The sequence below is a fragment of the Arvicanthis niloticus genome, chromosome 19, assembly GCF_011762505.2.
Source record: "Arvicanthis niloticus isolate mArvNil1 chromosome 19, mArvNil1.pat.X, whole genome shotgun sequence".
Taxonomy (NCBI): Eukaryota; Metazoa; Chordata; class Mammalia; order Rodentia; family Muridae; genus Arvicanthis; species Arvicanthis niloticus.
In genome coordinates this window covers 52,996,578-53,023,159 of record NC_047676.1, presented here as the reverse complement: position 1 = coordinate 53,023,159, position 26,582 = coordinate 52,996,578, and the positions used below count along the sequence as shown (strand labels likewise).

General features: G+C 38.8%; 1 protein-coding gene across 6 annotated transcripts; it reads right to left on the bottom strand.

Moving 5' to 3' along the window:
* Positions 1–1,830: 1,830 nt before the first annotated feature.
* Positions 1,831–25,237, bottom strand: Gtf2h2c (GTF2H2 family member C). Of its 6 annotated transcripts, XR_013105105.1 has the most exons (17): positions 25,078–25,214; positions 22,867–22,955; positions 22,277–22,354; positions 21,960–21,996; positions 21,673–21,759; positions 20,064–20,114; positions 19,675–19,729; positions 16,465–16,570; positions 15,970–16,060; positions 15,750–15,837; positions 15,223–15,330; positions 14,177–14,240; positions 12,088–12,194; positions 11,293–11,395; positions 9,442–9,623; positions 6,921–6,960; positions 1,960–2,061 (listed from the first exon to the last, which is right to left on the bottom strand). XR_013105105.1 is itself a non-coding variant. In XM_034523611.2 (16 exons), exons 2-16 carry the CDS (start codon positions 22,920–22,922, stop codon positions 1,942–1,944), a joined length of 1,191 nt encoding a protein of 396 aa, XP_034379502.1. In that variant the 5' UTR covers positions 22,923–22,955; positions 25,187–25,237; the 3' UTR covers positions 1,831–1,941. The 6 variants fall into 6 exon arrangements, 5 of the variants coding, with proteins under 5 accessions (XP_034379502.1, XP_034379499.1, XP_034379498.1 ...); XM_034523611.2 differs by lacking the exon at positions 9,442–9,623 and having other exon boundaries at positions 1,831–2,061; positions 25,187–25,237; XM_034523608.2 differs by lacking the exon at positions 9,442–9,623 and having other exon boundaries at positions 1,831–2,061; positions 25,078–25,233.
* Between the last annotated feature and the right edge of the window lie 1,345 nt (positions 25,238–26,582).

The window sequence follows — 26,582 nt, the reverse complement described above, 5'->3', positions numbered from 1 at the left end:
GTCAGGAAATGAAAGCCATGAAAAAGTTACTGAGATGGTGACTACATCCATACTAAGGCTGGACCTTGCCTCATGCATGCTAGGCAAGTGCTCTACCACGGAGCCACCTCAGTCCTGTAAACCTGGCATGTGGTTTTTACCACTAGAATGTTTTTAGTGCTGGAATCTAAGCCAAAGCCTTAAATACTGTAAGCAAGTGCTCTACCAGTGCTCAACGAGGACTGAGGACAAACCTCTGGACAGTTTCTATGTCTGGTGTTCTAGGAACACACCAAGCCAGAAATCCTTTATCAATTCCAGCAATGAGAAGCCTTGTTCTAAGAAATATTTACTGCAGGCATGTTATGTGTTTGGAATTGCCATGGGTAGGTACTGTAGTGACTGAAGAGACAAGGTTCTTGCTCTTTACATCATCAAATATGGAAAGACAGTCAACAGCATCAGTACCACTTGTGATAAATGTTTTGTAGGAATGGCAGAGAACAAGGGTGAAGAGTGACTGCCCAAGGGCCAGGGGTGACAATTTTCATACAATAAACAGAAATTACTCTGGAAGATAACCCAGGATATGAACTTCAGAGGATGAATAGAAGGCCAATGGGTGTAGATCTGGACGAAGGCTGGGGAAACTAGAAACCTGAAGGGCAGGAAAGTATTCATCCTAAGCCCTTGCAGAAGCTTAATGAGACCACAGAAGCAGAGATCTGCGGAGACAGGGCTGAGAGGAGACAGGAGGAGGCATGGTGACCTGAAGATGCAGGTCCTCAGAGGCCAAGAAAAGATACTTTGTTTATCCTGCACAGAAGGGGTTCTGCCCGTATTACTACATTACTTTAATACCTTATCAAAAGCAGAGTAGTGAAAAAATTTAGTTTTTTGTTATTTTTAATTTGATGTTAGAGCACCTCCTTGTGGCTGGATGTGAACAAACAAAATGGATAACCCCCTCCCCCAAACACACACACAAAAAAAACCAAATGATTCCAACATTTGCAGAAAAATGATGGGCTAAGAATGTATACTATTGAGTTCGAGGCTAGCCTGGTCTACAGCATGAATTCCAGGACAGCCAGGACTACACAGAGAAACCCTGTCTCGAAAAACCAAAAAAAAAAAAAAACAAAAAAAAAAAGGAAGAAAGAAAGAAAAAGAACTAGAACATAGTACTGTTGATGATGTGATGGCTAAAATCACTGCGAAAGGCAATGAACCCTGGTACCTGACAGTGTAAAGAAGGAACTCCTACAAAGAATAAGAACATTCCTTGCTAAGCAAACCAGGTAATATAAGGGTGAATTAGAATGTGTTGTTCTGTGGATTTATTTCTGAAAGTAAAACTTGTCATAATTAGAAATTTATTTACTAAAATAAAGTCCATTTTTTGTATGATAGCATACAGTTTTCAGTTTAAAAGAAAAAAAAAAGAGAGAGAACATTTTGGAGCTGGGCAGATAGCTCAATGATCAAGAGCATTTGCTGCTCTTACCCAGGTCCTGGGTTCAGTCCCCGGCACTCACAACTGTGTTTAAACTCCACTCCCAGAAAATCTGATGTCCTCTTCTGACCCCTGTGGGTACCTACACTTAGGGTAAACATAAACTCATGTAGACACACAGGCATGTAAATAAAAATCTAAAATGAAAAAACTGAGATTATGACATCAGTTTAATCATTATAAGTAATTTATATATATACTAATGAGTTAGAATAAAAATGACTCAAAATAATAGAAAACAAAATTAAATCTTAATGCATATCAGTGATAGAATCCAAATTAAAATACTGTATTTTCATAGTTAAGTTCCTTAAATCAGATCTTCTTTCAAAGTGTTTTCATGTTTTAATTAGAGAATCAGTTTATTCAAAGAATCATTTTATTTACAGTTACAAGTTTTGTTTTGTTTTTAAACCCATTCAATATATTTGTTCTTCATGTTGGAATCAAATACCTGAAGGAGTTGGGATCTTATGAATACAGCCAGGACAACAGTGGAGAGAGTCATGAACAAAGACATCGCAGTCCACACAGAAAACATTTTGGCACACTGTGCAAACATAGACCTGCAATGGAAAGGAGAATGGCAAATAAACAAGAGTAGTTTCCAAAAAGTAAGAACAGCACAGCCAAAAGACTTGCCTTGCTCATTTGCCTTGCTCTCTATATTCTTCAATGTTTCCCTATCCTACACACCATATTAACCCCAACGTATTATTAAATCTAACACAATTTCCTCAAACCTCACACACTTTTCCCTCTTAAGTCAGACCTTAGGAGTAAGAAGTGGTTCTCAGAGAATGCCCTTTCAATTGCAATACATGGCAAACAGAGCTGAGAGAGTAAGCACACACCTATAATTCTAGCACTTGGGAAGTGGAGGCAGGAGGATCATAAATTCAAAGTCATCCTAGGCCACATATCAAGTTCCAGACCAGCTTGGGATACAAGACTATGGGGGTGGGGGTGGGAGGGTGGCAGAGAGTGGTTAAAAAAAAAAAACAAATACAATAATACGTCAAATGACACACATAAGGCATGCAAGAATTAAGAAAATATATCTTTCATTCCTACTCCTCTTTTGTGACTAGCTCTAATCATAGAGCTAGATTTTAGTATCATCATAATTTTCTTGGCTTGGTAAAGTTTGATATGGGTGGCGTAGCGTTGAGATCTGAACAGCACTTATCTTTTCTCTAACAAAAGTCACTAATCTATTTAATATACAAGGGCCTATAGTCAAGAGCAAAAGCAGGATTAAAAGGGGTCTAGGGAGGGAAGATATTAGAGTAGTTATCTACGGGGATCTGTCAAACCAATTTTCAAACCAATTGTGTTGAGTTTCTGTCCCTCCGTCATTGATCTAATCTCTTTAAATTTATTAACAGAGTCTCCAATCACCCCTGAATGGTCTATATAAAAACAACATTCTTCTCTAAGGGCAGTGTATAAACCACCTCCTTTAAAAAACAATAAATAGGTCAACATCTATGTCCGCTCGTAATTCATGGAAACAATGAGGAGTCTGTATTAGGGCCGCAGTGGCCGTTCTCACACCTGCAGACACTCCTAGTCTCAGTATGACAGCCAAGGTCAAGGAGATGGGCTCTCTGTGGAAGCCTCTTAGGCGCATCTCAAACTCATTTTCAAGGGTATCAGCGGGGTGATAATAAACCCGTGGGACCAGCTATATAAGTATACATTAATCTTTGGCCTCATCAAAGACAGAAGTAGATATATAAAGGGTTACTCATGAATGCAAGCTCACCATTTGTCAATCTCAGGCACTAAGCATCTGTTAGCGGGGTCCTCAGGCTCTATGTTATTGACTAGGGGCCTCAAAAAGTTTCTATTTCTTTCAAACACACTTCTAAAGTTGCCCTCTGACTTTTACATACATCTTGTGGCACACAGTTGTTTACATACACATACATTTACATACATAATAAAGTGAAATTGCAAAAGGAACAAATCTATATAACTCTAAATTCACATTTAGTTCTTATCCTTTTGTGGGTGATTTCAATCTTGGAATCACAAGCTGTCATCTAACTTTGGGTGTATGTACCCTAAGCCCCACCCTCTAAGGCTTCGTTAACACTGTGCCTCTAGGGTGGAGATATCTCAGGAGTCAAGGCCTGCTGCTCTTTGGCCTTGTAGAGCAGCAGGTGACCTTGAGCTTGAGGGGGTTGTTCAGGTGTCTGGCTGGTCTCCAGTGGGCATCAGGCACAGGTGTTGGTGAACGTCAACGGAGGTCAGATGGTCAACAATACCAGGAAGTCTCTTAGTAGCCTGAAAAGTCATTTCTCACACAAGAGGGGCATTCAGGGTTTGGAACAGGGACAAGGGACACCCTCCAGCCAGTGCCAGTTCCTGAGGGCAATTTAGTTAAGGTCTCTTTTTAGGGTTCTGTTTATTCTCTCTACCTGTCCTGAGTTCTGGAGACAGTACAATTGAGCTTCTAATTAGTCTCTAATAACTCTGACAATTTCTGACTTACTCTAGAAACAAAAGTAAGACTGTTATCTGATCTAATTATCTCAGACACTTGAAACCTCGGGAAGATCTCTATTAATATTTTCTTGGTTGTCTCTCTATATATACTCTAGGCTATTCTCGCCTAGGTATTTTCTTATTTACTCTAAGTCTCATAAGCCTTTGCTTGCTGGCATACCTTACACTGTCTTATTATTTCTCTGGCCCCAAACCTGAGGTCCATTATACACTTTAGATCTCTTGACTGCTTGGATGCACTTATATCTCAAGAGTCTGTCTGTGCATTTAGCCTAGTAAGTCTTTTGTTTTCTGGGGAGTATAGTTCTCCCTTTTTGTGTGCACCATTGCCTCTTTCTCTAGATAGTTGGCAGGATGGCTAGAAAGTTTTTATGACCCTTAGACCTGAGCAAAAGAATGCAGGTTCACTAGTTCCAAGAAAGCGGAAACTGAATGTAGGATTTTAGGCACTGCCCCAATACATTCTATATTCCGAGAGGGGTACATTATCCCTGAGTCAGAGGACACTTGCTGGATTAACATTCAAGAGAGAAAGGAAAGAGAACCCACCTGTGGGTGGGGAAGGCCCAAAGCAGGAAGACACATTCCTAACCACAAAGAAAGATGCAAGTCATCTGGGTGGTTCCAGGAACTAGCTGACTTTCCACTGTTTTTATATTATGTTTTGTTGGTTACCCCTTCACCCCCCTCCCTGTTTGTGGGTTCCTATATAAGACCGCCCCTGACCAGGCAGTCTTGTCAATTCCTCTGCCCCTTCGTGGGTTACAAATTGACCATCAGTCGACTGATCCCGAAATATACCTCTTGCTGTTGCATTAAAAAAAAAAAAAAAAGAATTAAAAAATACATTATTTAATCAGATGGGTCCTTGTGCTTTGGGCTAATATTCTAGAGCAATAACATACAGATTAAAAAGTGACTGCATTTCAAAAGTGTAAAAATGTACTCTTTACAGCTGACAAATGGAGCCTGCTCCTAACATCAAAGCTAGCACTCAGCAAACTACCTGAAAGCTTCCTCCCTATAGACGAGCGCTGATGGTACCAGAAGTATCCAGTCATGCTTCCAAGAAGGGAAGCACCCAACAGGCCTACCCAGCTATAACACCACAACAACGGCCAGCACGGCAGGACTCTGAGGCTGTACTAGTGGCACATATACTTTAGTGGTGATCAACAGCTCTCTGATTGGACTCAAGGGTCAGTGAACAGGAAGGAGTTCAAAACACTCGAAACCGAGCCAACTAGTTCACTAAAGTTTGTGAAGCCCTGGATCTTGGAGGAGAAACTATCTCCACCACTTTACTAAACCAGAAACACCAATAACTTCATTCTAAATATTGGTTCTTATACTCACAGAAAAGTATAATCCTCACCTTATCTAGGAAACTTCTCTTTGCAAAAGATAGAGACCATTACAGAAAACCACAATCAATCAAAATGCAGTTATGAATCCTAGTCCCAACTGATACATCTATAATTAAACTCCTGTACCTGAGGCTCAGGGATCATTGCAAAAGAGGGGAAGAAAGATTGTAAAAGCCAGAGAAACAGGGAGTATGTTGTGAGGCTGTGTCTCCTAGGAATGTTAGAGACACCCATCAAGTCTGATTTTGTGACTGCCTAAACATGAGCAAGGACATCAAACATACTAACATGGATATGGGGAAACCCTTGGGCCTCAGTCATACAGAGATCCACAAGCAACCATGGGACACTGACAGTGGGAGAAATAGTCTTCCCAATATCAATGGTCAGAGCTGAAAACATGGACACATAGCAATGCGCAGACAGAGCAGGTTTTGCTTATTTATTTATGGATAAAGGAAGGGGAAGAGGGGGAAGGGAGGTAAGAAGGGATAGATGGCTGAAGAGAGCTCAAAGGATAAAGTACTTTACCATGCAAACATGAAGTTTTATCCCCAAAATTCATATAAAAGTTGAAGGAGAAAACTAGCTTCCAAACCTTGTCCTCTGACATCCATGGGCTCTCACTCTGACATACACATCATACTCTCAAATACACTAATAATAATAAATTTTAATACTGCCAAATGATTTTCTAAAGTGGTTTGGTGAGGCTGAAGCTACTAATGACAAAAAAATGTAAAGTCCTTTTTTCAGCACAGCGACCCATACCCAGGGCTTCATGAACGTTAGGTAGGTGAGATACCTCACCAGTGCCAAGGCATATAAAATTTAATGAAAAGAAAAAAATTTTCTCTATTTACTTTATTGTTTGTTTGTTTGTTTGTTTGTTTGGAGAGATAGGACTACATTGTACAGACTGGTCCTGAATTTAAGATCCTCCTGCCTCAGTCTCCTTTACACCTGCTACTATACCTACCTTAATAAAAACAACTTTATTTGTAAGAACAAGCAGGGCACGGTAGCTCTAGCCTGTGATCTCATCACTGAACCCATGCTCAGCTCTGAAGTCTTGTCTTAAGATGAGAGCTCACTATGCTGTCCAGGATGGCCTTAAATTCCTAGGTTCACGTGTCTTCTTTGCCTATCATCCCAGTAGCTGAGATTATAGACGCAAGCCTCTACACCTGGCTCTGTCTTCAAAAAAAGTTTAAAATATTTTACTATTGACACAACTTTTCATTTGTGAAACCATGGCTAATTTCAAAATAAGTTATAATAGACTCTAAAGTATAATACTATGTTTTTAATATTTCTAAACTAATGCAATTTAACTTGAAAAACTGAAAAGTATTTAAAATCTCTCTATAGTAAAATAAGAATGAGAATGACAAAACTATTTAAATTATCTTGTTGCCATTTTACCTCTATCTCCTTACTGTCTTTATAGGGAACAAGCCTTTAACAATCAACTTACAACTTCTTCTGGTGTCACTGTTTCAATATTTCTTGTGTATTAATATTGAAAAAGCCAATAAACTTACATGTTGGTCTTTCAATTCTCCCTGACATCCATAACAAAACCTAAAAAAGAAAGTTCAGAATCATTTTTCTAGTTTTCACTCATTAAAATAATTCAGCAAAATCTTAGTACCTGGAATCGTTTAATAAATAATTGTATTTACATGTGACTTTTTGGGAGTTTTAGGAACTAATTAGGTTTTTTTAGTCTTTCAATATGAGTTACAGTACTCTTGTTATTGCCTAGTCTGTTGTCCTTTGCAGTATACACAATAACCCTGTTTATAACTCCTAAGAACAAGAAAAATTATACATTATGTCCCAGGTCATCACATAGCCCAAAATCTAGTTCTTATTTTCATTATATACATTCTTCCTAAACTAGAACTCTATGAGAATTTGATGCCTACAGAAAACTATCTGAAAACTACTTTTCAGTCATCCCCAATATGAAGCGTGTCCTCTATGAGTGCACCAAGGAAGCTGTTACACAGAAGGATACCTGCCGCCTTGTTTTTCAGGACTGGGGTGGGCATATACCATAGTAGTAGAATACAAGCTTGGCATGGATAAAGCCCTAAAATCAGGAACATCATCCCTGTCTACGAATTCTTACAACTTATTACAACAACAATCTTAGCCAAGTGGTGGTGAGCTCACACCTTTACTCCTGGCGGAGGCAGGCAGACCACTGAGTTTAAAGCCAGTTTGATCTACATAGTAAGTTCTAGGACAGCCAGGGCTACACAGAAAAACAACAAAAACCAAAACAAAAAATCCCCAGCAATCTTTTATTTTATTCTCTTCACTTCATTTCTACCTCCCCTGAAGTACCTTTAACATTATTTTATAGAGGGCAAAAAAAATGGCTCAGCAGTGACAAGCACATGATGCTATCCCCAGTACTCACATCAGATAGGGTTCCATGCCTCTAGCCTCTACCAGCACCTGGACTCACATCCATATGTCAATGCATACCCATAAGTGAAGATAACAAAATTGTTTTTTTTAAATTTAGCTGACACACTTATGAATGTGTAGTTTTATTTTTAAGTACTAGCTATGAACCATCAATTATGCAAGAATTTCTCTTTTAACCCTCTTGATCCAATAATGTATAGATTTTTTGTTGTTGTTTTGTTTTTTGGTTTTTTGAGACAGGGTTTTTCCGTGTAGCACTGGCTATCCTGGAACTTGCTCAATAGATCAGGGTAGATTTGAATTCATAGAGTGCCTGCCATGTGCCACCATTACCCAACTTTGGTATTTCTATATAATTAAATCATCAACTTATACAAAACAATATTCACTAATTTATTCCACATATAAATATTTCAGCTCTGACAAGAAATATAACTTTTTCTCTTTTTTTTTTTTATTTTGAGTATTTTCTTAGAACTTTTTTATTTATTTTATGTGTATGTGTACACTGTAGCTGTCTTCAGACACACCAGAAGGCGGCACTAGATCCCATTACAGATGGTTGTAAGCCACCATGTGGTTGCTGGGAATTGAATTCGGAACCTCTGGAAGAGCAGTCAGTGCTCTTAACGGCTGAGCCATCTCTCCAGCCCCACTTTTCCTCTTTCTTTGTATATATGTATGCAGGTTCATGTGTGTGATACAGATACGTGATGGTGCATGTGCAGGTACATGTGGAGGTCACAGGTCATTATCATGATGTCGTTATCACTCTCCATTTTATTTTTGTTTTACCCAATTCAGAGTTGTTTTTAAGATAATGTCTCTAATAGACCCTGGAGCTCACTGATTGGCTCCACTAGTTGGCCAACAAGCCCCAGTGTTCCCACCCCTGTGCTAAGGTACACTCTTATAAACTCAGCTTTTTCCCTGAGAGCTGGGGATCTAAACTCCAGACCTACTGTTTACACAGCAATATTGAACACCTGAACAAGCAGGCCCATTTCCTCAACCCCTAATTTTCTATTGATGATAATTAATTCCAAGCTTACTTTCCTACATAACTGGCACAATTTAGCTCTCGTCTTTCCCTGAACAGCCTGAACAATCTCTGAATAGATTTAACTCTCAGGAAATATATTGTTTTCATCCTCTCAAGCCACCTTTCTTGGAGAATTCTAACTTTCCAAGACAAGATTGACTATTCTCCCTGAAACAGACATTCTTATCTCCTCTTACCTAACACTTCCTTCGGCCCGTTCGCAGTTAGAGGCAGATCCTCAGATCCCATGTCCTCCTTCTCCATCCTACTTCCTCTAGAACTTCCCATAAAGTATCACTTTTTTGCTAAGCAATTTTTATTATAACATTTTATTTATTTATCTGTGTGTGTATGTGTAGCATATAGCACTTGGGTGCTATGGTGTACGTTGGGAACACAGAACAACTTGTGGATTCAATTCCTTCCTATCATGTGGGTCCTTGGGCTTGAACTCAGTTCATCAGGCTTGGTGGCAGGTGCCTTTATGTACTGGGCTAGCCCTCCCCAAGAAAGGTCTTTTTGAGACCTAGCAAGTCTGAAAGCATCTTTATGTTTTCATAGACACAAAGCGGACAACTTACCTGAAGATATAATTTAAGTCAGTTATACTTTTCCCTTGAAAATCTGAGGGTGGTGCCGGGCGGTGGTGGTGCATGCCTTTAATCCCAGCACTTGGGAGGCAGAGGCAGGCGGATTTCTGAGTTCGAGGCCAGCCTGCTCTACAGAGTGAGTTCCAGGACAACCAGGGCTACACAGAGAAACCCTGTCTCGAAAAACCAAAAAAAAAAAAAAAGAAAAAGAAAAAAAAAAAAGAAAATATGAGGGTGAATGCTCTGGATAGCACCTAGTGTGGCTAACAGTGTTAATGTTTTGCTTTGTATTTTGAACTTTCATAATTATGTTTTTTAAAAGTACTTCCTTGAACTATTGAATGATTTCCTACCCATTTATAATGTATCTTTATTTTTCACTGTTGACAATGGGCCTTCTATATAAATTCATCTGTTATGTCTTTAATTCTTTTATTTACACCTCATTAACACCTTTTTATCCTGCCATATTTCTTCAACTCTAAGTCCAACTAGTAGGCTTTTCATTAAGTTCACACTTACATGAAACCTGAAACAATGCAACTTTGGTTTTGAGTTGCCAGTTTGAACCAGTATTAAAAAAAAAAAAAATCATACTATCTAGTATCAGTGAAGTATAGATAAATAATAAATAAAGCCTCTTTAAAGGACAAATTTACAACATCTACCAAAACTCATAACTTTTGACTCAACAATTCTGACAATTTGTTCTATATATTCTTATACAAATATTTGGAGATAGAGACATGGGCATTACTTGTTAGAGGCAAAGAGATAATCTTAAATATTTAATACAAGGCAATTGGTTATATAAGTTACATAATACATCCATGAAAAATGATGCAAGACTGATCTAAACATGTTTATTTGAAATTACCTCTTTTACATATGTAGTGTAGGTGTGTGCATACATGTATAGGCCAGAGGTTGGCATAGGGTGTCTTCCTCAATCATTGTCTCCCTTGTTTTAAGAAACAAGGTCTTTCATTGATCCTGAAGCTCACTGAATGGCTAGGCTAGCTGGCCTAGTAAATCCCTGGAATCCTCCTGTCTCTGCTGAAATTACAAGAATGCGAGGCCACATCAAGCATTATTTCTGTGGCTGCTATAGGAATCCACACTCAAATCTTCATTCGTGCATAGTAAGTATCCTTAGCCACTGAGCCATCTCTTCATCTACATATTAAATTCCTTCCCCCCATCCTTAAGTGTGGAAATTGATGGATTATTATATATGAAAAATATAATTATTTTGTGATCAAAAGTTCCCAAATGCTGATGCTTTTAGAAAGAGTAAAGATTCATTTCCTAAAAATCTACAATCATCTGACCACTTCCACTTCAGCTTTTACTACTGAAAATGTCAGTAAGAAAACAATCACAGGTTCTTGATTATGCCCAGCTAGCTTCCTCTCTTCAGTAATGCTCAAGAAGGCCGGCTGTTAGGTGTTCATAAAGTTTGGAGGTAGTTGTTAAACTACTGAGATCTGAAAACTGGCCACTGGCAGGACCACTTTTAGGGCTCAGAAAATACAGGCATAGAATCTTCTAGGGCTGAAAGTGCAGGCAGCTGCACAGGTGCTAGGAACCCAACCTGGGTCATCTCTAAGAGCAGCGCATACTCCTAACCACTGAGCCATCTTTCTAACCCCCAATCCAGCTTCTACTCCCCACCAAACCAATATATCATTACTCTTAACTATAAATATGTGAGTTTAGGAAAATAAACAGATTGCTAGGCATACAGAGATATTAGAAATTTTATAAGTTAATGTGACCTTAAAGTGTTAACTGTTTCAATCATTACCATTGTGACATACAAATTAATCAAAATTCATATACCTTTCTCCTTTATATTCTTCTAGGGGAATTTCTTGAAAAGCATCCAAAGGAAATAAATGATGGTAAGATCTTGCCAAATGAGGTGCAGACACCAAAGTAAGACCTAATGCATAAAGACAGAAACACTAATAAATCTATCTTCATAAAAACAAAGGCTAAAAAGTCAAATGATATACTTAAGAAAAATACTTTTCAGTGTTTTCATTTCTATTTTTCTAGCTATGGGGATCAATTCCAGGGCCTCACACACACTAGAAAAGCTGCCACTAGACTAAATAGCTAGCACTCAAGGACTTTTATTTTTTAGCTGTGGCCATAAAAAGAGATTTCAGGATAGAACTCAATCTGTCACTAAATACATGACCCAAAGAGCCAAAAAATGCCCATTAAAATTATCATAGTGTGCTGGGCAGTGGTGGCGCACGCCTTTAATCCCAGGCAGAGGCAGGCGGATTTCTAAGTTCAGGCCAGCCGGGTCTACAGAGTGAGCTCCAGGACAGCCAGGGCTACACAGAAAAACCCTGTCTCAAAAAACAAAACAAAACAAAACAAAACAAATTATCATAGTGCTTTTAAAGAAAACATTTATCAGAAAGAGAATCAGGAAACTTCTGTAATGCTGTTTATTCTTAGAAATGAATTGCTGGGGCTTGAATGAAAAAAGCGATCTATTTTTCTTTGTACAAATTAAATACATAATAAGCAAGACTCAACAGTTATGTTTATTTCAGCAGTTATACAATTACAAATTTATTAAATGCTAATTTACTTCATAAGGAATAATAGGGCTCTTACCACATATTTTACATTCAACAGGAAGCTCACAGTACTTTGCTCGACACTGTGGGCAGAAATAGCCTCCCAATGTAAGCCCCGGCTCAGTGCTATTATTATCCAAATGCCTGTGGGTAGAAAAAGTTATTTTTAAAAGATGAAAAGAGTATGTTACTCAATCCCAGCAGTCAGGACACAGAGGCAGGTGGATTTCTGTAAGTTCAAGCCCAGCCTGATCTAATAGTAAGTTCCAGGCCAGCCAGGGCTACATAGTAATACTGTGTCTCAAAAGATAAAATAAAATAGATAAAATTGTATTGGAAAACATGTATGTCTTGTCAATCACTAATGCTGTTCTTTTTTTCTGTCTTCACTTTTATTTTAAAGGTTCTCTCACAGTTTTTGAGTTAGTTTTTCTTTCTTGATGACTGATCTGTTAGTTCTATCCAGTATGCTTTTTCTTTTCTAAGATTTAGTTTTAATTCTGTGTACGTGTATGTGTGTGTGTGTGTGTGTGTGACTGGGTATGTGTGCACGAGTACAGATGGTCTTAGAGACCAGAGCTGTTAGATCCCCTAAACCTGGAGTTCCAGGCAGTTGTGAGTTGCCCAGTGTAGGTGCTAGAAACCACACTTTAGTCCCATGGAGGAACATTATATGATCTTAACCACTGAACTATTTCTTCAGTCCCTCCAGTGCACTTTTCATCTCAGACATTATATTCTTCATTTTTAGAAGCTTGATTTGAGTTCTTTTTAAATATTTTCAGGTTCTCCTTCACTTAGAGACTAGAGAGTATACTTACACTGGCTATTTTAATACTGTCTTCTATGAACGTTAGCAAGTGTTTTCTGGCTATTTCTATTCTGTAATTTTTCTGTTATTCTCATTCTCTCATTTTCTCTCTACCCCCCATCTCCCATCCTCCTTCCCCCCCCCCATCTCCTTTCTTCCTCCCCTCTCCTTCCAGAGTTTCTATATAACCCAAGCCAGCCTTAACTCTGCCACGACCCTCCTTTCCTATGCCCAAGTGCTGGCATGCGATGATGTGCACCAGCAACACAGCTGGCAGCCTAACCACTTCTGCGTCCTGTGAGAGATTGTCATTTGTGTTGTTCTGGGTGCTAATTTTTTTCTCCATAAATATTTAGAGCTTTATTTTAGAATAAAGTAACTTAGGTACTTATTGATCTATTCAAAAAAAATTTAAGTACCATTAGTCTGGTCTAGTAGCTAGTAACTTAATCTAGTCTCATTATTATGGGCTCTCTCAAATGTCTTTTGTGCAACTGAGAATTGAACCTCAGCCTTACACAGAACGGTTAAGTAATTTGCCACTTAGCTCTACCCCAGCCCTTCTTTCCCTTTTTACTCTGAGAAGACTCTTACTAAGTTACTCAAGCACCCACCAGGGTAAACGTTTTGCTTTTTTGAACTTTCAATTCCATTATATTTTTTAGTCATTAGAATAAACAACTACTATGATACATATATATGTATTATATGTAAACATGTATATATAATATGTATTAGATACATATATATGTATCTTATACATATACATCTACTCATATCTATATTTTAAATGCAGATCTAAATATATACATCTACTCATATCTGCATTTTCATTTCATTTATTTATGGCTTTTACAAATATATTCTATACTTCAGAGTGACTCAACTATCACCTTGCCTTATTCTCCAGAATCCTAGAAATACAGATGATGTCAGCCAGCACCCACCTTTAATTTAGATGATTGGTAATATACTATACATGTGTACCTTGCCATTTTATTTAGTAATATACCCTGACGATCACAGCATATGTATACACAAAGAGGGCATTTCTTTTAATGGCTATATAGATGGTACTAGTTTATAAAAATCATTATAAATCAAGACCTTCTAACTTAAGAGAAATGAATTTTAAATGTTAAAGTGTTATCACTGTCTATAACTCCTGTTCCAGGTATCTGACACCCTCACACAGACATACATACACTTAGTATGTATATATGTAAGTATGTATGTATGTCAAATCACTAATATACATAAAATAAAAGTAAAATAAATTTAAAAAAGTTATCACTGACAACTGCTCTTTACTTACGCCATGCTGAAAGATGGTTTTGCATCCTGATCAGACAAAGAAGCAATGGTATGCTGAGGGAATCCTTAATAGGTTAAAAAAAAAATTAAAGCATTAATTTCTTTTATAGGCAAAAACCAGAATTTTATGAATATGAATCTAAAGATATTCTTACCAGAAAGTCAACAAAGTTGTATAGAAGTTCTTTCCTGCCTAAGAGATGGCTACATGCCTATCATAGTACAATGAAACTCTAATTCCAAGGTATAAGAAAAAGTAGAGGGAACGGAGGAACAATCTCTGTACATATGACCTAACATTCTAAATTTATATCTGTATCTTTAATTTAATAATACCACATTTAAAAAGAAATAGTTCATGTTTTATATAGTGCCTAATATAACTGAATATGCATTAAATGATAGTTTCTCTTTAAGCACATATAAAGGAGAACCAAAATCCTTTTAAATGCTAGGCATAATGACTCACACCTTTAACTGCAGCACTGAAAAGGCTGAAGGAGGTGGATCTCAGTGAGTTCGAGGCCAGGCTGGTCTGCAAGGTGAGTTCCAGGACAGCCAAAGCTACGTAATGAGACCTTGTCTCAAAAAAAGAAGATTATTTTCAATGACCATTTTTATGACCAGTCATTTCCTACTGCTTGAAAAATAATCACTGAGTAATTTGGCATGCTTTGCTGTAACTTTCTGTCTTTGCAGTTTGTATGACATACTTTGGTTATACAATAAAGATTTTGTACCTTATTTAAGAAATTTCTATCACAAAGATTTTTCATTAAATATTTTTTTATCTTTCTAGCTTAACAAGAAGACCAAAGTGTTGTCATACAACAAACAAGATGATGGGTAGCTTTAATTTCCCTTTTTATAAACATGTTTCAACAAGTATATTTTTTATTATAATGGATTCAAATAGGAAAACAATTCTTTTTGTTTGTTTTTCGAGACAATTCTTAAATGTGAAAATGATAACCTGCACAAATGAGAGCAAAGTGCCTAACTTGAAACAAAGGCACACATTAAAAGCAACACAGGAGAGACACATACCCATGCGAATGAGTGAGCACTCGGAGCTTGAGCTGGCAGGAGGAGGGCTCACATGGTGTGCTAACAGCTCCTTGTAATGGCTTTCATCTAAGATAACATGGTATGTTCCTGACCGGCAAAGGCAAGCACAACAGGTTAAAGACAAGTGCTTCTGTGTGAAATCTACCAAAGTTTCATTAAATGAAAATACATAGTTTCATAACCATTTTAAGTAAATTATCACTTAAAAGTAACTCTAGACATAACAGTTACTAAAATTAAAGCCAAGCTACACAATTTTTACAAAGTATGACATACAGTGAGGCTGCTAACTTTTTGAAAGTTATAACTCTAAAACACTGACCTACTGAGAATTCCTTGCATTTTCAATGGTTGCTTAAAAACTCAATTATATGTTTAAGATTACAGCTATATTTTGGACTACAGACATAAAATGGTTTAAGTTTAATGGTATAAAACATCCTACTTGATTAATAAATTATTTCTTACACAGTAATTTATAATTATTGAAGATAGCAGATACATACCACCGGTTTCACGAGCAAGCACAGTACAAACTCGAACCTCCGCAGATAATCCAATAACAGACACTCTAATTTTAGCTGTCTTCAGGGTCTTCATAAGATCCAAAAAACATGAAAGATTTCAGGAGGAAAAAAATATTAATGAGTAACTTAATGTTCTGAAAACTAGTGTGAAATTTACAACAGAATTTTCTTTAGAGTCTAATTTCAGTATGGATCCTACCTTGATGAGATCGTAAATATTAGATGGATCACAAGTTGTAAGGCTGCTGAAGACGATTAGCACTTCTCTACTTGTATGTCCAGGCATGTGTCTGTAAAGGTAAAGATACATTCCAATAGCTCAAGTTAATTACACTAGCTAAGCATTTATCAAAAAGGGATAGTAGACACGGTTTACTCATTTAAGCTACAAAGCGAGGTAATAAATGTTTTTACAAAGTTATAGCCAACTCATGATTATTAAATTCTAAATTTCAATCTCTCTCTCAACAAGATAGATGATTGATAGATGATTGATAGATAGATGAATGAATGAATGAATGAATGGGGCCTGGAGAGATGGCTCAGCACCCATTGTTGGGCAGTTCATAACTGTCTGTATAGCTCCAAGGGATCTGAGACTCTCTGGCTTGATGAATCCATTTACATTTACACATATACACACACAGAGACACATAACTAAAAAAAATAAATAAATACATTTTACAATACTAACTTTAGGGTTTGCATAGCCATGCTTAAAGAATTATAAAGCGATGGTTCTCCATGGCAGGTCATATCTACAGCTTTCTTCAAAGATGTTATGTGTTTCCTTGGGTTTCCTAAAGTAAAATGAAATAACTTTTAATAAAACACTATACATAAATATGGAAAAGCACATTGTTTCCAAACTGTGAAAATCTATGATTTTAAAGAACAGAATGCCTTCAATTTCTAATTTTTAATCAATTTGCATGTTTAGTAGAAAGTCTTATTTCCTTCTGTTTTGTTCATTGGTTTTGTTGGGACAGGATCTCCCTATATAGCTCTGGCTGTTCTGGAACTCACTATGTAGACTAGGCTGACCTCAAACTCACAGAGATCTGCCTGCCTCTGCCTCCTGAGTGCAGGGATTAAAGGTATGCATCACTACTGAGGCTCAAAACTCTCATTTCGTACTGGAAATCACAATTTTTTTTTTTTGCTAGATATAAAATCTGTATCCATTAATATACATTTAAAATGAATGTTAATCTAAAGTGAACAATTTTTATGCTTATAAAGTAAGATCAGTATTTTCATATTTTAACTTCTCTGAAATGGGAAGATACAGGTTCTAAGCCAACCTGAACTACATAGTGTCAAAACCCAAAAATAACAGTACAAAAAGTTCCTAGAAAGATTATTGATATAAAAAATTAATTTTATGTAGCTGAACAAAGATAAAAAGCAGTGAGGTTTACATTTCTATTAGTAAAGTAAATATTCATTAAAAATGTCATAATTCCCTATTTTTCTTGGGGGAAAAGACAAGGACTCACAAAGACCTAAAAAAGGAGGATTCCAACAAAGCAGCAGCTGTATCACTTTCATTAACATCTGAGAAGATTGGAAGACGATCTGAAGGGACTGCCTATGCCTGCTGATGCTTCTAGAACAGTTAACAGACATCACTACAACACTGCTATAAACAAGTCATAGGTAACTTCTAGGCTTTGCCACCTTCTATTTTGCTTTGCTGTGTTTGCGGGTCTAATAGACTGGATATTCCTGTACAGCTCAGGACAACCTCAAACTTAAGAGACCAGGGTGGCCTGGAACTTTCAATTCTCCTGCCTCAATAGTGCCAAAAATACAGATTTGCATAGCACCTGGTTTATTTGTTAAATAGTTTCTGGTCTTTTCTGGTATGAATTGTCTATTCCCATTTTCTAACAAATCCAAACAAGTGAAAGACACAGATCTAATGGTGGGAGGCTTACAGAATCTCTAAGAAACAGTTCATCTTTTCAACATATGAATTCACTAGCATCTATACAAAACTGCTTTGAATTTGAGGACAGGAGGGAAAGAGAACAGAGTTAATCACATGCTAGGCCTAGTCAATCTGTAGTACTGACTTTCCTCCATTCTGCTACTAGTCTGCTATGGGCACAGCATGTAATCCAAGCCAAAAAACAAAACAATTCATCTCCCTAGCCTCTCCAACAGCTGTTGGATTCACAGACCATGAGTATGTTCAACAGGAATCCTACTGAATTTATGATGAAGCTATGGACTATGGTAGCCATATAAACTTGGGGCTATTAAAAACGTTTTTCTTAAAAGAATGAAGTTAGATAAAAACCAAGATCCCTAGAAACAGCTACCTAAAAAAAATCAGTCCATCTCTAAACATATGCCAATTCCTTTTTGCAGTGAAATTATTTTGAGAGGTTTTGTATTTATGACTTTTGGTTTTTTTCACGTATACGGCTGTTAAGGCTGCATGTTGAACTGTGCACCATGTGTGTGCCTGGTGTCCCTAGAGACCAAAAGTCAGCATCACATCTGCTGGAAATGGGGTTAAAGATGGCTATGGGCTGATGTATGGACGCTAGCAAATGAACTCAGAGCCAGTGCTCTGAACTGCTAAGCCACCTCTCCAGCCCCAGGAGAGTTTAAGTACTGGTGATCAAACCCACGGCTTAATTAAGCTATATCCCTAACCTTCCCTAAGACTATTTGGGGGTTGTGGTAATTTGAATGTAATTGGCCCCCACAGGCCCACAGGGAGTGGCACTATTAGGAGGTATGGCCTTGTTGGAGTGAGTGTGGTCTTGTAGAAGAAAGTGTGCCACTGGGGAAGCAGGCTTTGAGGTCTTACATATGCTTAAGCCACACTCAGTGGGAAAGTCTCCTGCTGCCTGCAGTTCAAGATATAGAACTCTTGACTCCATCTCTAGCAACATACCAGCCTGTATGCTGCCATGCTTCCTGCCATGATGATACTGAAACTAAGCCAGCACTAATTAAATGTTGTCCTTTAGAAGAGTTGTTATGGTCATGGTGTCTCTTCACAACAAGAAATCCTGACTAGTGTTGACTAATTTCTTAGTATACTTTTTACAAATGTATATTTGATTCCTTATGGCCAGAGTCAAGAACTATTAGTGAACAAAGTATGTCATCTCCCTTATGTATATTAACAAAACAGTTTGAGAACCTAATTTAAGGAATAGTATATTTTACAAAAAAAGTGATAAAATTTTTAACAGCATATATATAATATATTTATTATAAAGGCAAAAAAATAATTTAATTAATTTATTTATTTACTTTATATGTATAACTCTTTTCCCTGCATGTATGTGGTCACAAAACAGGGTTAGATCCTCTGAAACTGGAGTAACACTCAGGAGCCCTGTGTGAGTGCTGAGAACCAAACTCAGGTCTTCTGCAAGAACAAATGCTCTAAATAATTCATAAATAGCCCAATTCAACTTTTATACTTTTTGCCTTTTAAATTAGACATTTTTAATTTGAATATTAAATTTTTTAAATAGTTACCAATTAGGCTAGCTTAATATTTTCAGGATAAGAATGTATATTTAAATAAACATATTTACTTCCAGTACAATATATTTAATACTTCAGACCTCAATTTGAAACAATAATAGCAGGTCCCAAGAATTCAACAGGGAGACAGTACTTGTTTCACCTACAAAGCACAGAGGAAAGTTTACAGAGTTAGGTAAGAAAAGTCCTTGACGCTGGGCAGTGGTGGCGCACGCCTTTAGTCCCAGCACTTAGGAGGCAGAGGCAGGCGGATTTCTGAGTTCAAGACCAACCTGGTCTACAGAGTGAGTTCCAGGACAGCCCGGGCTATACAGAGAAACCTGTCTTGAGAAACAAACAAACAAACAAACGAAGTCCTTGAGTCCTGTAAAGATACTTTTATGCATACCTGAGAGTTCCGTCAGTTTTTCAGCTCTTTTACTCTTAGTTACAATTATTCCAATCTCAAAATAAAAACAAACAAAAAGTATTTTAATATAAGAAATTATTTCCTCTTGATAAAAATACACGAACTATCAATTAGTAACTGCAAAAAAAAAGAACATAAATGAAACTTTTTCTCATGGTGTTTTTGACAAATCTTGCTATGAACTGTCTATACATTATTAAGATACAGTACATGTTTAACATTTAAGAGCTACTTTGCTCTTCATTATTAAGTATACCAAAAATAGGTACGTAATCTGGTTCCCTGAATATGCCCCACTTTAAAGAAATAAACTATATTTGGCAGCAAAATAGAGATCTAGTTCTGAATTCTATCATTCATCTACATACCTGACTGATAGGGTTTTGATCAAAATATTCTTCTACAAAGTATTCCAACAACTGTTGAAATAAAATGAAAAGGGAGCATTATATAAAGGCAAAGCGGCAACAGTAAGCACCACAGCACCACGTCAGTGCTCTGCAGAACCTATTTACCAAGCAGCACCTCTCAAGACTTTCTGGAGGAGACAAGGGTGTGAGCTGAGACAGTGTCTCACTATGCATTTCTGGCTAGCCTCACCTCACTCCCAGACCAAACTGACAATGAACTTTGCATAATGCTCCTCTCACTGCCTCCTCCTGGGCACTGGACTTTAAGTACATAACTCCACCACTCTCAGCTTGTCATAAACTGCAAACACATTGTGAAAATGTTGAATGATAGACGCAGCCCCATTTATGATGAGCTACATCAAGCACAGCACCAGGCACCTGCTATCCTGGCTACATGGGAATCTGAAACAGGAGAATCTCCTGAGGCAAGGAGTTTGAAGTCAGCTGGTTTCCCCAGCAAGATCTGATCTTGAAATTCAAAACAAAACAAACAAACAAACAAACAAAAAAGGTGGATCCAGCCGGGTGGTGGTGGCGCACGCTTTTAGTCCCAGCACTTGGGAGGCAGAGGCAGGTGGATTTCTGAGTTCGAGGCCAGCCTGGTCTACAGAGTGAGTTCCAGGACAGCCCCAGCTATACAGAGAAACCCTGTCTCAAGAAAACAAAACAAAACAAACAAACAAACAAAAAAGAAAGAAATGATCTGGTGTAAAGCATGTGAGCAGTGCCTCCAGACCAGCATAAGAACACAGGTGAGGAGTGTTCAAACCCCTGGAATCTCAGAGGACTGGGGCTGCTCCCTCCCTGCCTCTGATACCTGCTCTGGAACATGTAACCACGACCCTGAACTGAGGTGACCACAGGCACTCAGTCACACAACACAGCACCTAGAATGCCTCTCCATGCTAAAGAGGCATCTCAGCACCCTTCACCTTCAGCCAATGAGCTTCTTTTACTGAACACTCTTACTCCCTTCCCCCAAATTATACAATCCCTGGTTCACCCAGAATAAAGCATATGAATCCAAATCCACCCCCAATAAAGCAGTATGAACAAGCAAAGATCATCTCAGAGAGCAGCTTCACCACAGGAAAGACCTTCACCTAAAACAGCCACAAAACTAAGACTCCCGAAGACAGTCTCCTCTTTTCTCCCACCCCTTTGCACTCAGTACTCTGCACTAGCTCCCAACCAACCAGACCACTCCCAACCAGACTGGAATCTTGCTTGTCCCAGACCCTGATTTCCCCTTCCAGCCTGGCTCTGATGCCCCAAAGGGAGACCCAGACTTAGGACCTGCCAACCTGGACTTTGCCCAGCCCTCCTTGAGCTGATTTATCTGTGTTATCTATCAGCTGTGTCCAGATACAACCAGCAGAGAGGCAGAACACAGGACCACAGTCTGGCAGCATTTCTACTCAGTTAACATTTGTTACTAATTAGAAAAACAAAGCAAAACAAAATTTCTTGCATTCTTAAACTGTTACATAATATATATTTTTACTTATACATATGTATACAATCTTTCCCTACATTTGGCACAAACTTAGTGAGTCTACTGTACCTTTAAAGTACATGTCAGTCTATTGGGCTTCAAATCCTGATCTTCCATTGTTCTCGACCCATCCACCACCACATACAGGTGACGCATCTACCAAACACAAGGAGAGACATACAAGTACATTTTTGAGTAAGAAACAAAAATATTACTTACTATTCAAATATTCTAGACATAAATTTTAAATATATTCTTTTAAAAGGTGGTTGTTTTACTGTTTATTCTGTCAAGTCAGAATATTTCTCCGATCCAAACTAGTTCTGCACAACTAAAAAAAAAAATTCCTAACATACCATTCCAAGTCGAACTTGTCCATGGTGCTCAAACACTCTGTTAAAAATTATAAAAAACAGTTTAATTGAACATCATAGTTACAAAAACCTCAATAAAACAATCTGCATTTTTTAGTTAATTATTGAACTATAGGCATCATGGGTAGTCCCTGAAAACCACTTTTCTTGGGGGCCAGAGCTAGTTGCTAGCTCTTTACCCACAGTCAGAAATTTACGGCAAGCTTCTCTACGGACAAAGTTGAAAAGAAATGCTAAGGACAGCTGCAGAGGGACAGCGAGGCTTCCTCCTGTAACTCCTCCTCAAAAGCAGCTCATACCTCTTCCTCTTTGCCTTGAAGAGAATGTCTTCTATTGTAGCTTTAAGTGAGCCAGTTTCATCTTCTTTAAGAATTTCCCTGCAAGCAATATTTATTTGTTTGAAATAAGCTAAAAATACTAATCCAATAAAAATAAAATATACAAAGATCTGTAGATGTATGTTTGCAGCAGCACAATCCATAATAGCAAAAAAACTGGAAACTGATGAAAATATGTCAGATGCTGAACGGATACACAGAACGTAGCATCAGAGTCTAGAGATGCTCTCCAGCCACCACAAAGAAGCACATACAACATGAAGGAGCTTTGACATTTACATAAAATGAGCAAAAAGGGGAATCGACAGGTCATGACTGTGTTCGGGTGGTGGAAATGGATTCAGTACAAAGCAACAAACCGTCCTGGTTAAATGTTCAAAAAGTAGTTTATGGCAAGAGCTATACAAAACTGTACATATTATTCAAAATAATTCACTGGATTGTCAATTGAGATATATGAATTTTAACACATATAAAACACACTTTAATAAAGCTGAAGTTAAAAAGAAAGAGACAGTATCTACAGCATGGGCCGACTACAGCCTACTTACCAGGTTCTCTCATAGCCTCCTTCCCACCGCTTAGTTCTCTCAGGTTCTTCGTCCATGGTTTTTATAGTGATGTATATGCTTACTCAACACTGTAAAAAAACATTAAATCACCAACTAACCCAATCACTTGATAGTTAGGGACAAAGTTGAAAATATCAGGATGCAAGGTCATTTTATTCTTGCAGTTTATTCAGTAACTGTTCTATGAAAATACAAACTTCTCAGTTGGGCAGTGGTGGCACATACCAGCCTGGTCTACAGAGCGAGTTCCAGGACAACCATGGCTACACACAAAGTAAACTTCTCTCAGAAAAAAGAATTATTTTTCAAAAGATTTGAGACTAGTCCTAAGGGGCTTTTTATAAAACCTGTGACAATCTAATGTTAGTAATTAAATTCTGTATATTTCCCACTGAGTAAGAAGTCCCTATCATTTGTCTCAGAAAACTTGATAATATGTCTTTAAAAGGTAAAAATATCTCAGACTGGCAAATGCTTGCCAGAAACCTCCATGTCCAAGAATAACTGATAGCCCAGACAGTTCCTATCTGAAACCGAAGACAGAGAATTAAAACCAGAAAATTATGCACTGAGCCTCGCACCCTTGTGTATCCTTCCCTCTTCAAGCCCAAACTGGGTTACAAAATGAGACTCAAGCCCCTCAAGTCCCACGTGCCACAGTACCACAGTCTCCACTTCCGACACAGAGACTATGGCCCTCCTGTTTCTGAGTAAAAAAGCCAATCCTGCTTCTGGAGTCTTTTATCTTTTATTTCCACATCACCTCCATCAATTCCAATCTAACAGCCTAGCCATCTTGAAAAATAGTAATAATTTTACAACATGAGCTATTTCAACACTGTAACGATCTTGGTGCCATCTAGTAAGTGTACTAGGGTATTCAAGTCACAAAACTGAACATCCGACAAGTTGTTTTCTGCATTTACTGTGAACATAAAAATAAAATTCTGCCTGGACCTGGTGGAACTGATGGAGGTAACATGGAAATAAAAGATAAAAGACAGATATCTCCAGAAGCAGGATTGGCTTTTTTACTCAAAAACGGGAGCACAAAGGCAGGCGAATCTCTGAACTTGAGGCCAGCCTGGTCTACTGAGTCTAGGACAGCCAGGGCTCTGTTACACAGAGAAACTCTGTCTTGAAAAAAACAAAAAAGTAAAAAATTAAAAACTGCCAGGCGGTGGTGGCGCACGCCTTTAGTCCCAGCACTTGGGAGGCAGAGGCAGGCGGATTTCTGAGTTCGAGGCCAGCCTGGTCTACAGAGTGAGTTCCAGGACAGCCAGGGCTACAGAGAAACCCTGTCTCGAAAACCATAAATAAATAAATAAATAAATAAATAAATAAATAAATAAATAAATAAAAATAAAAACTATGAGCCTGTCTGGGGTGGAGCGCGTCTTTAATCCCAGCACTTCAGTGGCAGAGGCAGGCAGATCTCTTGAGTTCAAGGCCACCCTGGTCTACAGACTAAATTCCAGGGCAGACAACGCTAAATAAATAAGTTCAAGATGGGCATAGTGGAATACACCTGTGATCCCAGCACAAGTGTGTACGTGTGCAAATACAGTTCGCATACTAGTTTTAAACTTTTCAAATGTTGCTCCACCACATCAATATTTGCTTTATATTTTACTCTTCTATTACTGTCTTAAATTCAGAGAAAATGACAAGCAATGAGTACAATTTTTGGCTGAGTACTCGGGGCATCTTTATTTAAAAAGCTTACCATGGAGAATCCGACAGGGAAGAAGTTAAAACTCCCCAAGCTGCAGATAGACTATCCGATTCTTAGAATTTCGGTCCTCACACTCATCCATCCCCGAGAAGCTCAAAGTAAAGTCCTAGCCAGCTTCCCGTCAGACCTGGGAACGCAATCCGCAAACCCGAGAGCCGCAGCGCGCATGGCAACTGGGAGGCTCTGCCTCACCTTACCCTGCCGGGCACGAGGACGACTGACAAGGGTGATTGACTGTCCCTGTTTTTCAGAAATGGACAGCTCAGGTGCTGGAAACTTCGCTTCAGGTCACACAGCCAGAGAGTCAAGACAAACAGGAGTCCGGGTAGCGCGAACTAACTTTCCTCATCCTGCAGCGGGACTCGCAGGCGGAAGCTGCTGGGCTCCCTGCATACGCCCCTCCCTCCGTCTTCCAGGTCCCCCTCTGCTCCCCGAGGCCAACCCCGCCTCTGCACCTCGGTCCTCAGCTCCAGGCCCCTCCTGTCCTCGCCCCAGCCTCCACAGCCTCAGGATCACGCAGGTCTCCACCCATAGACCCACCGGCCACGAGTGGACGACCCTCACCGGAAGTGTTGTCGGGGCCCGCCGCCAGAATTCCTCCGCTGCGCACTGGAGCCACGCAAAAAATGTTCCGGGGGTAAGAGGGCAGTTGCTGCCAGAAGGGGGTGCTAGGGAGCAAATGGTGCCCTAGAGCGTTAACTGCCTTCCAGTTTATCAACTCTGAGAGAAAAATAAGATTAATCATGCTGGCAGATGCGGGAAAGCTCTCGCCGTAAAGAAAACCGCAAGTGCAGTCTCTAAGGCATACTGGTGTGGTTGAGGTAAGACCAAAGTGAGCATGGGGGCAGCTGAACTTGTGTAGACTGGGTCTGTGTATAAACAAATTAACGATGACTCCAATATTTCTACTGTGGAGTGCATTTCTGTAGGCCAAACAGCTAAAACTGCAAGTTCTGGTTATGTTATACATGAGTTTAGGGAGTATTTTTGTGTGGGGGGGGGGGGTTGTTTTGTTGGGTTTTTTTGTTTTTGTTTAGCATCTGGATGTTTTTGCCTGCATGCATGTCTGTGCACCATGTTCGTGCCTAGTTGGGGCGGGGGACGAAAGATGGCATCTGATCCCCTGGAGCTGAAGTTATAGAAGTTTGCTATCTGCCGTGTGGATGGTGGAAATCAAATCCGAACCCTCTGGAATAGCAACAAGTGCTCTTAACTGCTTAGCCAGAGCTCCAGCCGCTGCCCCACCACCCCACCCCTCGGCGCACCCCACACGCTCTTTAAAGCAAGAATGAAAGAGGATTCCTCCAATAGAATCAAATACATTTAAAGCATATTTATGAAGAAATATTCAAACTTTTCCCAGTCATAATTTTGGCTCTGTATAAATAATCTTAGAAATTAAGACTAAGCTAGGAAGATGAAGGGCACCAGACTCTGGCTTTTTTTTTTTTTTTTTTTTTAAACAATTTTCCTGCTAAGTCTGTAAGTTCTCTTGGAGTCAAGAAATGGCAAGACTGATCTGTAAACATCTTTATGACAAGGAACCAAGACTACTCCCAAGCAAAGAGCAAGCCTGGCAGCACACCTCGGTTACCTATGGTGGCGGCTGAAAGCTGGCACTGGAGTAACCACCTCACTGTAAACGGGCTGCCTCAGAGTGATGACATCATTAACAGGTTCTCCAGAAGCCCTTGCAAAACCAGGCCTTTACTGGCATAAGTGATCAGATCCATGCCTTGACCAGATCACCTGACCAGATCACAGGCTCTGTCATCTATGCAAACCACAAGCCCCTCCCATTCCCCTTTTCTATAAAATCTCAAAGTTCATCTCAGGCCCTGGAAGACAGACTTGGTATAAGCAAAGCCCTTTATCTGTTTTCTCATCATGGCTGCCTTAATAACTTCCCTCTGTCATTCATCATTACTTGTCTCTTGGGCAAACGGAGCTGGGTGGCCAG